The sequence below is a fragment of the Nipponia nippon genome, unplaced genomic scaffold, assembly GCF_047370975.1.
Source record: "Nipponia nippon isolate SJK-2023a ecotype South Korea unplaced genomic scaffold, ASM4737097v1 scaffold_5, whole genome shotgun sequence".
NCBI classification, from domain to species: domain Eukaryota; kingdom Metazoa; phylum Chordata; class Aves; order Pelecaniformes; family Threskiornithidae; genus Nipponia; species Nipponia nippon.
The window spans coordinates 89,281,990-89,297,461 of NW_028262369.1; the positions used below are offsets into that span (position 1 = coordinate 89,281,990).

Here is a 15,472-nt window from a genome sequence, read left to right on the forward strand (position 1 = left end):
ATCTTGTGTGTGTGTATACGTATTTATATGTGTGTATATACACGTGTGTGTGTACATATACAATGTGTATGTGTATTTGGTTAAAATGTTGTTACTTAACGAAACAAACAAACAAAAACCCTGAAACAGTATCAGTTTAGCTGCTGGCAGGCATAACGATTATTGGATGAAAACATTTCTAAATACTGTCTCAATATTTCAAAAGAAAAAGTTCTGGTTTTCTGAGTCAAAACAGCTTGTGTTTCAAAATGTTAGTATAATTATCCCAAAGATTAAAAAAAAAAAGAAAAATATATTATTAAAAAGGATTTCAAAATTACAGAAAAAAAATATTTTGGTTGCCCCAAAGTTAAGCTTTTTATTGGCTTTTTGATGTGTGGAGTATTTCTAAAATTAAAAAAAATTATTCTGGACAGAGATATGCTTTATTGTCTCTCAAACATTTTCTTGACCTGGGAAAATCATTTCCAGCCTGGTTTGAATCAGAACCAGGAAACAAGAAGAGCACTGAAACAGGCAAGAAAAGGGAAACTGTGCCAGTAGCTAAGCAGCACATTAAGACCAGGTGATTAAAACTGCAGCAGGGGCAAACTGACCCAGCATAGGTAGAAACACTATAAAGATGGTTTTAACTGTGGTATCTGGTGAAAACCAAGGTTTCCCAAGATAACACCTGGATAATCTGTCCCCATGAGATGACTAGCACCATGTAATAATAAAGAAGCAGGAATGACTTTGTTAGGGTAGACAAGCACTTGGACAGTTGTCTTCTGAATAAAACATTACTCCTGAATATTTGGAGCAGGGACCAAGGCTGCTTGCTGCTCTCCTGGGGCTATCTGGCATAAGCAACAGCAGGCTGTGCTGGTGGAGGAGCAGTCCCCAGCTCTGGAGAGAAATGCAACCCACAAGCTGCTGAGACAGCAGTTTGGAGGGCACCTTGCACTAGGGACTCTCTTTTCCCTCAAGCCTCCCAGTTAGGTGGAGGGAGTCCTGTGATCCTCAGCCATGTGAAGGTTTTCGCCATGCAGCTTGGAAGATGAGAAACTCCTCCCGGAAAGCTTGTTTCAGACACCATACCAATTCACTCTCGTTGATGTAGCTCCCTCATGCCACTCCTGTGGACTCATAGGCCCTTGAAGGTTGGATTAGCATGCTTGAAAGCACCATGGGATGATGGGGCACTTCCAGCTACCACACGTTATGTTTCTCTGAATTTGCGTTGACATGCATAAGATTCCTTGCATTGCAGTTCTGTGTACAGTAACCACCACTGAAACCTTTATAATATTTAAGTAAATACTACACTGCGCTTTAGCAGCAGTCTCATTTAGCACATATGATGTATTTGCCTCTGGTGAAATAATTATATCATTGCATAGATGCCCATTAATATCCTTTCAGAATATGCATAAAAAAAAGAGAAAGACCTTTTTATTTCAAGTCCTTATTGCTCTGGTGTTTCTGGGCGTTACTGGTCCCAAGAACAAATACAAGCCAATGTATTTTGTGGTTTTAGGGTTTGATGAGAACCTGGATGTCCAGGGAGAGCTGATTCTTCAGGATTCCTTCCAAGTGTGGGATCCCAAGTCTCTCATTCGGAAAGGCCGTGAGAGGCATTTGTTTCTCTTTGAAATCTCTTTGGTGTTTAGCAAAGAGATCAAAGATTCTTCAGGACACACAAAATATGTTTACAAGAACAAGTTACTGGTAGGTGTGGCTGTAAAGAAAATATTCTGCGTGTTGTGTTTCTTGTAGGTAGAGGTGGAGTTTTGGGGGATGGCTCACATGTCCCCGTGCCGGGTTGGGGATACTCATGCCACCTGGAAGGGCTGGCTCTGGGCCCAGCAGGGCTCACCTGGAAGCCAAGCTCGCAGTGAGCCTGGAGAGGTTTAAGGCAGTGAGATGTGAAGGGTGGATGGGAAATGCAAGGAGGATTACTGAAGCCGATCACTTCCTTGCCATACCTTGGTGCTTCTTTTATCTGTGTATAGCAAAGCAGAGACAAGACCTCACTCCCCTATCCATCCCTGTCTCCCCACTTCTCCCTACAAATGTAAAGTTTTCTGGACTCTTGAGGCTTCCTATACATGAAATCTCTCATCATCTCTCCTCCACACTAGACCTCAGAACTGGGAGTGACTGAACATGTTGAAGGAGATCCCTGTAAATTTGCTTTGTGGTCTGGACGAACACCATCCTCAGACAATAAAACAGTGCTGAAAGTAAGTCTTCTCTGCTTGTTTTCTTTACCTTTAGAGCTGCTAGTTGAGGCCTTGGGAGCACTAAATGAAAGGTCAGTTTCTTCCCTCCTCGTATTCGCATGGCTTCCATGTCTGTCAGCAGGGTCATGCCTGCATCGGGAGCAATTCAGCTCTAAGGCCTCAGTATGAATCAAGGCAGTGCAGTTGTGCTCCCTTGCTGAAATTGCATCTCCTCTTGCAGCCTGGGTTGAGCAGCTGCATACTGACACAGGGCACGTCTTGGGGTGTTTGGCTGGGAGGTGTAATTCCCTTTGCCACTGGGCTTATTGACAATCAACCTATTCCTCAAACCTCCAGAGCTGACAGCCATTTCTGTCAAGTGAATTTCTAATGAAGAATTCATGTTATAGTTATTTTGTCTGAGGAAATCCCAGCTGTGCACTGATAACCTATTTCCCCTCCACAGAGCGTGCTGTATTGCTAGCATTAAACATATTTATCCAGAGCTTAGCTGCTTTACTGTTGCTTGCCAAGCAGGTCTGGTAAAAATACCTCAGTTCTCCTGGGGTTACCAGGTACTCCAGCAGCTAAATCAATACAGCAGAGAGGAGAAACAGTTAATCATGCATTTTCATCAGCCAACCACGATTCTTCTACATAGGAGGTGACATGCTGGGAATGTGATAAAGTGTCTGTCTTTCTGCCTTGTGGAACTTTAGGCATCCAGTATTGAAACAAAACAGGAATGGATCAAAAATATCCGGGAAGTCATTCAAGAAAGGATTATCCATCTGAAAGGAGCTCTGAAAGAGCCAATTCAGCTCCCCAAGACACCAGCAAAGCAGCGAAACAACAGTAGAAGGTAACCTCAGTCATTCCATACAGCGTGAAATCACTAGCATTTTCTCGACCAACAGCAGTGTAGTGTCTGTGAGCTTTTGCCTGGATTTGCTTACTTTTTCTTACTATAGTCAAAAGCAGTTTTTATCATCTTTGTTTTTTAATTGTTGTCTTGGCAAAAGTAGCTAGAAAGCTTTTCTATGATATGCATGCAAAGGTCTTTTATTTTAGTACTCCTAAGTATTGGAGAGAAATGAACAGTAAAAATTCTTTAGAGCCCAAGGTTTTAATTGTTTGACAATGAAAATCACAGCTGGTCTTGACGATATATTACTGCAGTTGAGAATCTGTCTTTCATCATTAAATACAAGCTTGTTTCAGCCTGTGAAGTAATATTAAATTTTTTGTCAAATACTTTGAATCCTGGATTAAGTAGAAATTATAGAAAATCAATTGGTTTTTTGCTGTCATGCTGGCATTCCCAAAAGCCGTCTCTAATTTGAGCATCTCCATTTCCTCCTCCAGTTTTATCACTCTCTCACTTCAGGCTGTATTACAGAGGCATCCAAAGCATGAGTAACCAAGGTCACCCAGGAGATCTGTAGCAAGTCAGAGATCCAGACATTTCTTCCTGGGGACATGCACCAATACAAGTATTTTCTGCTACAGAACGGGGATCTTAATTTTTTTTTCTTTGTCCTTAAATATGTATTTTGTATTATTTAAATGTTTATTTTGAAAGACCAGTAAAAATTTAGAGCTATATCTATACAGCAAAAGGGAAGAAAATATCTTCTGTTAGCAGACTCATAGAGGTAGATTTGTAGAGCTCTACACTGTCTTTGTTTATGTTTGTTTGGATATCACTTTTATGGCTTAGTATTAAGTTCCTGAAAATGTGGTTCCTGTGAGACAAGAGAAATACGCGTTCCATCAGTGTCACGTGTAGCCTGGGCTGAATGGTTTTGGTTAAGGCAGAAATCTAACTGAAGGAAAATTTCTGCCCGATGCCCTCATTACAGAGCTATTTCTGAACACCAGTCTTCTATGCCGTAAATATGCAGGCAACAGCCATCCTGTTTCCAGCAACAAACGTCGTGATTATGTGCTAATCCCAACCCTATGGCTGAAGGTGACATCATTTTAAATTGCAAGCTACATAGCAACGTGGGCTGCATCAGCAGGGTAATTTTAGCACAAAGCCACCTCTGGCATGCTGACTCGGCACTTCTCAAATCCACCGATAAAGTTGTGCACATTCCGAGGTGGTGTGTTAAGTAAGCATCGTTGTTTTCCTATTATGTCTTTTGCAGAGATGGAGTAGATGATGCAGACAGCCAAGGAGATGGCAGTAGTCAACCTGACACCATTTCCATTGCATCCAGGACGTCACAGAACACAGTGGACAGCGATAAGGTAGGACTGAAATGTGAAAATACACTGCAGTTCATCGTCCTCAGAAAAATGTAACTGAGGAGCAGAATAGAAGGCATAATAAAGCAACCTGTCTTCTACTGAGTGAGTTGAAACTTGTATTCCCCTATGCTAGGCTGTTAAAATCCAATCTGTTTCTAGGTGCTCATCAGTACTGCTGTTTTACATGGTAACATCTCTATTGCTGCAGCTTCTTTGTAGTTAATACACAGAGGCTCAATTGGCTCTGAAGAAACACAGCCCAGAGCAACCTTTTCTCCTCTAGTAGAACATGCCCTGTGGGAGCCAGCTTCTGAATCAGCAAACAGTTGGTTATGTTCCATATTTGCCCTCTGAGCTAAAATCACTAGTTTGTTGGAGGGAATACAGGTGCTTACACACCAATTAATACAGCAAAATTGGGATCCTGGCTGGTATCTTGAGAGCCTGGGAGACCTACCCTTTCCAGAGACTGTGATTCTGGACCCCACTCCTCATGGACATATGGTGGAGCATATGGATGGCCCCGAGACTCGCTAGATTCTGTTGGAATGCTGCATGCTGTTGGCACGTATGTACTCATCGTTTTACTTACCAGACAATCTGAGTCCAGATTCCTAGCTCCACTAGGATGCCTGACTTGAATTTGTCACCCTGATACCTCCAACTGCGGTCTTCAGCTGAATTAGCAGTTCGTGGTAGGAGTTAATGGGCTGTTAGTAACAATTTACCTTAGCTACACTGATGGGGTTTGTCATATCCACCGAGAGAATGTCCGTATTCTCTTCGTGTGTTGTTTTGAAATCATCTGTAACTTGCAAAACAATCAATTCTGCAGAACCATTCTGGATTTATCTGTTTGTCAGGGCTTTAATTATGTTGCCACTTACACAAGGTAGAAGAGTGTCTTCACAAAATCAAAATTCAAGTTTATGGTTGTAAAGTTCAGAAGTAAGGTTCAGTGCAGAGGTTATTTGAAAGCTGGACTCAGAAATAGGAGTTAATTGCAAATAAATTAGCTTTGTAAGACCACCTGTTATATTTATCGTAAAGGCATGTTCCCATGCTTTTGCTTTTTTTGATCAATAACGTGCATTAGAGAAGTATTAATCCTCACAGTCCAAAGGCCACTGTAATGTATGCAAATACTTTGCCCGATGCTGAAGAAGTACTTTCTTATGTCTTCAGTCTACATGGACTCACCCTGCTTTTCCATGTTTTTCACATTTATCATTCCTGAGAAAGTCCCTGACTTAGTAGAGTACTTAAGCTCATGCTTCATTTTAAGCATTTGCATAAGGTTTGCTTGTTTGCCCCAAGCCCATTGACAAAGTTGCATGCATTATGGTACACAGGCAAGGTCTAGGCAAGATGCTCCATATTGCATGCTGTAGCTGCATACAAGACCCGTAGTGCCAACAGCACAGGAAACAATCACGCTGGACCCTGAAAGACAGCCCAGCATGGCAACAGTTGGTTTAAGGATGCAAGACTGGAAAGGGTTATAGGAATTTCTGTCCAAAGCCTTGTTTGAACCGAATGGCGAATGTGTATGAGATAAATTAAGTGCCAAATCTACAAGGAAAAATTTGATACCGCTGGGGAAAGGCTAAATCAGTTTTAGGGTTGTGTCATGTTTTTTACTTTCTTAAGGTGGGTAGGTTCACTTGCTGACTTAAGGCTATCTGTGTGTTCATGTGTCCTTATATACGTTTACTGAATAGAAACAAATTCCAGTGTACAGCTAAAGCTTAAATATACTTGTATGTGCTGTTTGAATCTTGGCAACTAGTGTATCATCCTTAGATAGAGAGGCAGTGCCTGCTGAACAGTTTCCTTATTGTCAGTGATTCTAATGCCACAATACTATGGAGAATTTAGCCCCTAGAGTGCTGCATTACTGTGTCTTTACTCCAAGGAAAATGAACTCCCCACAATGCTTTATAGTTCTCTCTCAGTTTTTCTACACAATGTTACCCAAATTAACGACAGATGGAGCTGAGTTGTCTTACTGTCCCTTGAAGCGGCATGGAGGCACACCAGCGTTCAGTCTCAGTTCAGACATCGGTTCTTATGCTGCTTGCACGAAGCCCTTAGCATGTGTTAGCATCTGCTGTGAGGGGACTCGCTGTTAGCAGATCCCAAAGCTGTGCAAGGACCTAACAAGACACAAGACTCCTGGTGGTTTCACCACATGGAAACAATTCACTGTCATTCCACATTATTTTACTCTCCAACTTTAAAATGGGATTTTTTCCTCCAGTGTGTGGTCAAGCTTATCTTCTAGGACGGTCTGAGTGAATCTCGTTGGACTGGGAAGATTTATCTTCTCACATAGACTGGTATTGAGTTATCAGCACTGGAAGACTGTACCATATCATGCTTTCTAGTTAAGGTTTCTTGGCATAGTTGATAGTGCTTGGTAAACACTGTAACATACATGCTATAATTAACTCGCGTGATACCGATAACAGCACCAACAGGTAATGTGTTCAGCAAATAGTGGTTTCCCTGCCTATTTAACTCCAGCGTAGTCAGCAGAGTTATTCCCAGGAGTTTGGATTCAGGCTTTGAGTTTTTTTCACAGCTGTAGCCTCCATGGGTGACCTCTCTGTGTGCCCCAGTGAGATTTCCATCCAGAGGAGCCAGGAGAAAGAGGTCCTACCTTTAAAAACTCTGGCTGTTCACAGCAGTCTCACTTACAAACACGTGCAAAGAGCTTTACAGTGCTAGCAGTGTGCCGGGATGGCAGCAGATTAATCCTGCACCGGGACCATCTATGTATTAACTCAGCGGCAGAAACAATTCTCAAGTAACATTTAAGAGTTGATATTGCTCTCTGAAGAATTCAAAGATTTAGCTGACACACTTTGTCCTTTCCCTAAATCTTGCTATTACGCCCGAGGATTACCTAACGCATTAGTTGAATGTTCAGAGAAGAATGCCAAACAACATTTTAGACAAAGAAAACCACAACCTCTCAAAGATTCCCAATTTCAAGTAGCACTTCTGCTTAATAACACTCCTCATGCCTCAAGTCATATGTATTTCTTTCAACCTGTTTGTGAGCCAATTCCCTCTGGGTTGTGAGTAGCAATTTCTGTCTCCTCTCATCATGGCACAGCCCTACAGCAAAGCTTTACCTTAGCATGTGAAACTGCTAAAAAGGCAGAAGGCTTTTTGTTGTTAAGTGGGAATGAGATAACATTACTGTAAATTCAGTGAGGATTTTGCTTTCTCTCAAGACAGCTGAACCTAGCTATAACATTTATCAGGGGGATCATTTGGTGCAGAGGATAGAGCACTTGACTGGGGGCCAGAAGAACTGAGTCCTAGTTCTGCTCTGTCACTCACGTGTTGGATGCCATCACAAATTACATCTGATGGCACATTGCACTTGTCTTTTTTTTTTTTTCGTGTTTGGATTAGGAATTTGGGGGAGGAGGGGGAAGACAGGAATTCTTGCAAACATTACGTTTGTACATTAATTATAGCATCGTCCTGTGTTGTCCCAGCACAGGATACAGACCCAAATTCAGAGCCTTTTTTGTATATTGCAGGAAATTCACAGCAATCTTTATGGTAGCAGGCTCTGCTTTGAAAATATTCTTAATTATATGCCTGACTCCAGAAGTGTTACTAAGTCTTTAAATAATCAGGCTTTCCTGGCTGCAGGCGGTGGTCAGGTGATTATATGAGACTCTTCAGATTTAAAAAAAAAAAAAAGCCCAAGTCTATTTTTTTTAAAAAAAAAAAAAAAAAGAGAAAAGAGACTACTCCTGTCTTCTAAATTAAATACTTTTTAAAGTAGCTTCTTAAATCTGGATCTTAGTCCTTAATATCTTTAATTTTCTTGGATTTTTCTCTCTCAAAAATATAAAAAGCAATTATCCCTGGGCTCAAACATTTAATTTTCTTTAAATACTATATAGTGGGAACATAGACTTCAAGTAACATCTGTAGGTCTGCACCTTTGTAAAAGGAAAGAAAGAAAGAACATATAAAATGTTTATTTTTTCATTTGCACTCTATGATTTTTTCTATATGCAATCTATAATCTAAAATATTTCATACATGGAAAAAGAAATATTTGGATTGTCATTTGGTATTATGTAAGTATTTTACAGAGGGGGAAAAGTGGGTTCATGAACTGGACTTGGTGCTAAAGAATCAGTAGATAATGAATACTATTACAATAAGTGCAATTCCCATTGAGCATCCAAGTCAGGTCCTAGGTAACCTACTATGCAAAATTTCTTCATCCTCTTCCAAAAGGCAAACTAGACAGCTTTTGTTCTATACAGTAAGCCCTCTTCAGCATGTTATCTAAAAACCTCTCCTTAGGGAGAAATCCTTGCCCTATTCAATTCATGGCAGACAGGATTTCAGTCTTTATATTCGGATTCAAAGCAGTGGGGAATTGCATAAAGAAAATGCTAGCATGCAGGGCATTCTCATTTGTTAAGCCCATTGATCTATTGGCTCCTAAAACAGCTGGTTCTGGCGATACTGGTCCATCTTCTAATGGCTTTCTTTTGGTTGGCTTTTGCAGAATGCTGAGCAGAGCAGTTCTCATTTCCTCCTGTTGTTTTTGGATGTGGAATAAAGCTCTGAAATGTGAACGGAAAAGTTTTTACTCTCTAAAAAATAAATATACATGATATACTTTTATCTTTTCCATTAGATACTGGACTCAGCTCATCTTTCAGCAGTCATGAGACTGAGCTCTTGACCTCTTCCACATCAGTGCTGTTATATAAAATCTGGGAACAATCATTTTTCTAATTGAAGGTAATTGGTATAAGAGGGGAGATTTTAGAATTAAGGCTTGGTGGAACAAGTCACCTAGGGGTGGATTCTTTTTTCTTGAAAGGCTTCTAATCAAGGTAAAATAGCTTTCTTCCTGTGATATCGTTACTGAAGCAGAAGTTAGGATCTGATGCAGGAGGTACTGCTTCAGATTCTTTGTTAGGAAGAATTCTCAGTTCCTTGGAAGTTTCCTTTCCAAGTAACACAGATATGAGGAGTGCCTTGATCCCCCACTTTCTTCCTTGAGGCTACTAATCACTTTGGGTTCGAACTCCATAAAGTTGTGCACCAACATGCTGCATGTTTTCCTAAAGAGGTAGTATTTCCTTGAACTATTGCCTAGTGTTAATATGTGCTGATTAAAAAAACAAAAAAAACAAACAAAAAAACCCCCAACAAACAAACAAAATTACCAAATAGAAATGCTCACTCATTCAATAGTAAAGGAAACTTTTTCTGTTATGTACTTCATAAGGAGGACATAAAAAAAATTACTATGTTTATTAGATGCCACCATCAACATATACAATACAAAGTGCAGTCATTTCCTCACAGCACAGATTAATCTGGAAATTAAGTATTGGAATTAAAGTGCCTAAAACCAAAGTTGAAAAGCCAAAGATCCCACTCTGACTGGGCAGCTTATAAAGGAATGAAGTATGTTAAGGTGAGCGGGAAGTTTACAAATGCTCCTTTCTCTGAAACTGTCGATCCCATCAGCTGGAGTTCAGCCACTTGCTTCCAGCAGTTGGAGTTGGAAATCTCTCTGCAGCAAGTAGGGAGGTCCTGGTTGCTGATGGCTGGCATTGTTCCCTAAATGTCACTGAGGGAAAAGTCTTCTCCCTCACACTAGCGTAAAGCTGACCTAACAGCCCAGCACAGTGCGTGCCCTGCTCTCCCCATCACGGGACATGGATCTTGCAAATAAAAGGTGGGTTTCTGTGTAGTTTGTGTTGATGTGAGGGCATAGGCACTTCAGAGTAGGGTCTAGCTGCAAATTTGTATTTACACACGAGCCCAGCTCTCTAGCCACTTGAAAGTGGAACTAGCCCTTGGAGCACGCTAGCACTGGGACCATGGTCCTTGCTACTGCCAGCATTGCACATCAGCTCTGCCTGGATGATAATGCTGATCCCACCAGAAGATTTCTCTGGGTTTGGTACTAATAACATTCTTCTCTTCTGTGGTCTCAGACTGGCCTGGAATCAGCAGCAAACCTAAGGCTCCTCCCAAAGGTGGAATGACTTGGAAAAGCTCAATTAAAGAAATGAGAACATTTGTTACAAAATAATGAAATAATAATAATCTTTTAATGAAAATCCCCTTGAAATCTTGGAATAAGATCATCAACACAAGGAAAAAGCATTTTAAAAAATTGATGTCAATATGAAACATTAGTTTGTCAAATACAGAAAATGCAGACCTGGGATAAAAATGAGAGATATCCCCGTTTTCAGAGAATTAAAGGCATGGAGAAATTAAACACAATACCATAAGACAAATGCATACATTAATTCTGCTAACAAGAGCGCTCTTGCTAAGACTGAGCTGACAATTTAATTTCTACTTAGTTTCTCAGCAAAGGAACTGAAATACCAAGCAGAACTAAAAACTATATAGCAGATCTCTGTCTCTCTTCAATGCTATTGTCTCTCTTCAATGCTATTAAAGTATTCTGTAACTTTCAGTTATATACTTTACTTTCCTGAGGGATTTTTTTTCCTTTGAACCCTTGGTACTAGGGTTTTTTAAATCATCTCTAGGCTCTTACAAAATATTTACACAGCTAGTGATCCAAGCCCTCTATGCCTCTGGCATTATTATAGCACAACATGTACATCCCATGATCCAAGTTTTGGCCGTTTCCATCTCTGCCAGTGAGTTCTGTATTGAGTCATGTGCAAGAGACACATTTCTACTGCAGCACTGGAGGAATTTCAAGGGACAAGAGCTGTTGGCCCCCAGCAGCACTTGTGTATGGTCAAAACAGGTATCACTATGGACTGGAGTCTATGCAGTACTCGAGCAGTGGAACTGAACTGAATAGAAAACACCCGTCGGTGGAAAGTCACTCTGCCAATGGTTAATGGCTGCTATAAATTGTAGCTGATGTGAAGGAAGTTGGAAGGTATGATGTAAAAACTCGTAAGAGCTCAGGGAGAGCATGATCATGGGAATATGGAGTGGGGTGGTAAAGCAGGTAGTCACTTAAATACAGAATCTGGAGTATTTCTTTAGAAACCCACCTGTTTTCTGGAGCCCTGCGAAAGGTGATGCGCATAGAGTTGTCTGCCAGGTGAGACTGGGCATTGACTTGAAGACATTTCTTCCTCCAACCTATATATTTTACTCTCAGTAAATGAGATTAGATTTAACAACTGTGAGTTTCTAAAGGGCAAAGGAAGGGATTGATTTGGTCTCATTCATGTCAGTATTGTTGTGGTTATTCTGCACTGATCCTGTCCAGGCAAGTGATGTGGCAGAATTCAGTGGTGTACTGTCTGGAGTGCTGCTCCCTTATAGTGACTGATGAATTATGGTACCACAATGAAAATTAAATTTATGTCATAGAAAATGACTGCTGACTGTTAAGTGAATTTTTCCTGTGAAGATATGATAAAAAAGAGGAGTGAATTATGACCCCAGAGGATATATTTCTATTGCTTGGATCCTGCCTAGCATTAGTGCAGTTGTCACGCTGAGTTCTTACTGCCCTCACCTGTGGAAAAGGGAGAACATGATAGCTAGCAAAGGAAAACCTGACATAAAACATTTTGGCACTTCAATTAGCCTTCTTGAGTGCTCACTAGCTATAGGTTAAGTCTTTTCAAGATACTGTCATGTAGTAGCAAAATGTTTATCTTATCAAGGAAATAAATTGTTCAGCCAGGAGCTGACATCTCTCTCTCTCTAATGGTAGTTTCTTAAAATGTCCTTAGGCTTTGGGAGACTCCCTCTCAATTCTTGCTCTGAATCTTGGCTAGGACGCCTGTAAATTCAGCTCTTCCCTGGGAACAAGATACAAATGTCTGTACCTTTTTTTTTATTGTGAACGGTTCCCTGAAACTGAGGTCATTGAAGTGACATTGGAGCTGATAAAATAACTGTTTTACCTCTGCCTTCTTTGACGTGGACTTGCCTTTCTAATCATTCATGTTCAATAATATTACTGTGGCACTTTTTTTTCTCTCTTTCCTAAGTGTAAGTAAGGACTTTCTCTTTTCTTCCTGTATTTCTTACCAGGAATGCAGCACTGCCAGCATCATGAAATGTTCCAGCTTTTGAATTGCAGGGCTGTGCTTACCTGTCTCCATTCGAGATTTTTCAGTCTTTTGGAAAAAAAAAACTTGAGGGTCTTGGAGTGAAATACAACACAGTCAAACAGACAAGATTTCAATTACATCTTTAGATTTCCAAATGAAGACATCCCAAGACTGAAGTGCTAAACGCACCTTATTTGACTCGTTGTGCAAAGTTGCGTGGGCACTCACAGAAAACCCCAGCTGTGATCCAAATAGTTAAAACTGTCCCTTGCTCAGAGAGTCAGTGCCAGGCCTATGCTCTGCCTTGGTATAACTTAATCTCTGTTTTGGGGACTTGGATGATAGGTCTCACATTGCCTTTTTTTGTCTGTACACTGTTCACTATGACTTGTAGCTTTATGGCAATTTACCCACCTGTTATCTACAAGCGGAGTCAGTCGACAGCTCTTTTTTTTTGGATTTATAATGCATGTAGCACAGGATCTCCAGCTCCTCAGCACAGGTATTAACACTGGCACTGCCTACAGCACAAATCTCCCAAGACACTTCTGGGGCCTTTGGCCCTTTGTTCCTCTGAGAACTTTGAAAAAATGGACTTTGGTCTTCCCTGGATTGGAACCAGATTTCAAAACAAGGGAAAAAGTAATTCTTACCAACCTTGGTTTTCAGCCAGGTTTAATACTGGCTTGAATTACGTGTTATGTGTCTTTTCCAGCACTCATTTCTAAATGTAACATGTAGATGATCACGACGTTTACCTCTGAGAAGTGACCTGTCAAGGGTGCAAGTGCTGCTGAGAGTAGGGACGTTTGCTTTCTGTTGTTGCCAGCAAGTATTTGTTGCAGCTGTGGGTGGAGGTAGCACTAAAGACAGGCTGTCTTGTTTCAAAGAGCTGTCTCAGAAAAGGTGTATGTGTTCTTTAAAAAAACAAAGTAAAACATGAGCAGCTGCTTTAAAAATATGACACTTGGAAGCACTTGCAAACTTCATAGTAATTGTTCAGGGAACTTTTTCTAAAGTCCTAACCTTATCCATTTCTTATTGTACTGTATGGCTGGACAATTACCCCTGCAGCTACCTAAGAGATGATGACAGCGGATGAATTTCACCAAAGGCCCCCTTTTTTTATCCGGTAGTTGAATTTTAGCAAGAAATTTCCCAGAGATTTGAGTGTTTCACACAACCCTGGCTTCATCACTATGAAAATACAGCAATGCCAAAACAAAGGAAAGAAGGTGGCACAAGCTTTGCAAGGGGTTCTTTCTTTCTCACCTCAAAAGGCATTTCAAGTAATACGAATAGCGTCAGATTTTTAATTATATGATATCAAAAAAGTTTTAATGCCAATGTGATTTCTAATGTGCCTACTGCACTCTGAAAGAAAAAAAACACCACCACAAAAACCAAACAAGCTGCCCATGGAGAGTTCATGCCTATGGAGGGTTTGCTGACCGTGGAGCAGCCTGTGGTTTCATTTCATGGTCAAAAATGAGTGAATACCTGGAAATGTGGAACATCTGTAGTGTCCATAGAAATAGAAATCGTATTGTTCATTGGGTAGTATTCCCAGGAAATAGCTTCATAAAAGGCACGCAAGAAATTTGCCATGCGTCTTAAATATCTCAGATGGGATTTCTGAAAGTGCTATTGAACTTCAGTGGGACCTCTGCTCTCAAAATGCTTGGACACAATTCTGTTCCCAAAGGAAAGCCATTCTTCTGGTGGTCTGTGAAGGGTAACCAGTCAGCACTCACAGGTTTATTTCCAAACAAGTGCAGCGGCAGCAGATATTTTCTTAACACCTCTCCTCATTTTTATTTGCAGCTATAAATAACTGCATATCAATATGAGTCCAGATTCAGTTGGGTGATCAGATGCTGAGAAGAGATCCAACTGAAAGTCCCTGACAGTGCAGTCCTAGGGAAAGAGGTTCTTCAAAGATTTCTTTTCAGCATTTTCCTCCATGCATAATGGGCAGTTACACCCAGGGCAGATAAAGTATGCTCCGCTTTTTTGTAAAGTGCATTCTTTTGTAAATTTTCATTCATGTTGCTTTCCATTTGATAGAGAACGTTTGTTATTGATTTTCATAGATCTTTTGTTTTCATTGAGGAAATAAGAATCAGCATTCAGTATGCTTTCTGTCTTATTCTTAGATTATTTCAATCTAATGCATCTTTTGGTGGAAAAGAAGCAAATCGGTGACATTCGAAAATATAAGTTAAGTCTCTCTATGATAAAACAAGTGTATGGAACTCCTTCAGGCTGAAGCTCTCCTGAGAACACTGTAGCTATGCATATCAAGGGTCAACACATTCATGTGAGGGTATTTAAATGTAACTTCTGTGGCAGCACACTTGATATCTCCTTTCTAGTCCTGCAAGCAGTGTGAAAATCAGATTCTATACTAATGTGCTGAGGGACACATTCCCCTTACAGGTACAAGGCACACAGCTAAAGGTCGTCTCAGTTGCTATAATGAGTATCCTAAATTCACCGCAAATGTGGTATCTCTCAATCACAAGACATTTCTGAAGAACATATGATCCTGGTTAGACAGGATGGCTGTAATTTTAAAGTGTACAGGAATAAGGTGCAGAATGCTGCCCTTGTAAAGATGGTTGAAACTCAGCTGTGGACTACACTATGGCGTTAAATGACAGGAAATAAATCATGCTCCATATCAATAAATCTATATTACCAAACAAAAAAAGATGTTTTGATGCCTGCTGCGAAGAAAGAGGATGTTTAAGTTATGAGGATGTTTAAGTGAATCAGTTTGATGCAATCAAAACAGGATAAGAAGGAAGGAAGTGCAGTAAAATCCCTGTCTTTCCTTCAAAGACATCACCAACACGAGTGATTTTAAAATAGAAGGATTCAAATAAATTATTGATTTGCACGGAAGAATTAAAGGATATTCTGTTTTTCAGCTCTACAGAG

General features: G+C 40.4%; 1 protein-coding gene across 12 annotated transcripts in view; it reads left to right on the forward strand.

Annotated features, from left to right (window-relative positions):
- KALRN (kalirin RhoGEF kinase) overlaps positions 1–15,472 on the forward strand; it is a 532,514-nt gene that overhangs the window by 382,518 nt on the left and 134,524 nt on the right. For all 12 annotated transcript variants that reach the window (XM_087734558.1, XM_087734567.1, XM_087734559.1 and 9 more), the window contains 4 exons: positions 1,520–1,710; positions 2,124–2,225; positions 2,924–3,066; positions 4,358–4,460. In XM_087734558.1, the coding sequence (XP_087590684.1) occupies positions 1,520–1,710; positions 2,124–2,225; positions 2,924–3,066; positions 4,358–4,460 (539 nt within the window). The remainder of the gene's footprint in view (positions 1–1,519; positions 1,711–2,123; positions 2,226–2,923; positions 3,067–4,357; positions 4,461–15,472) is intronic.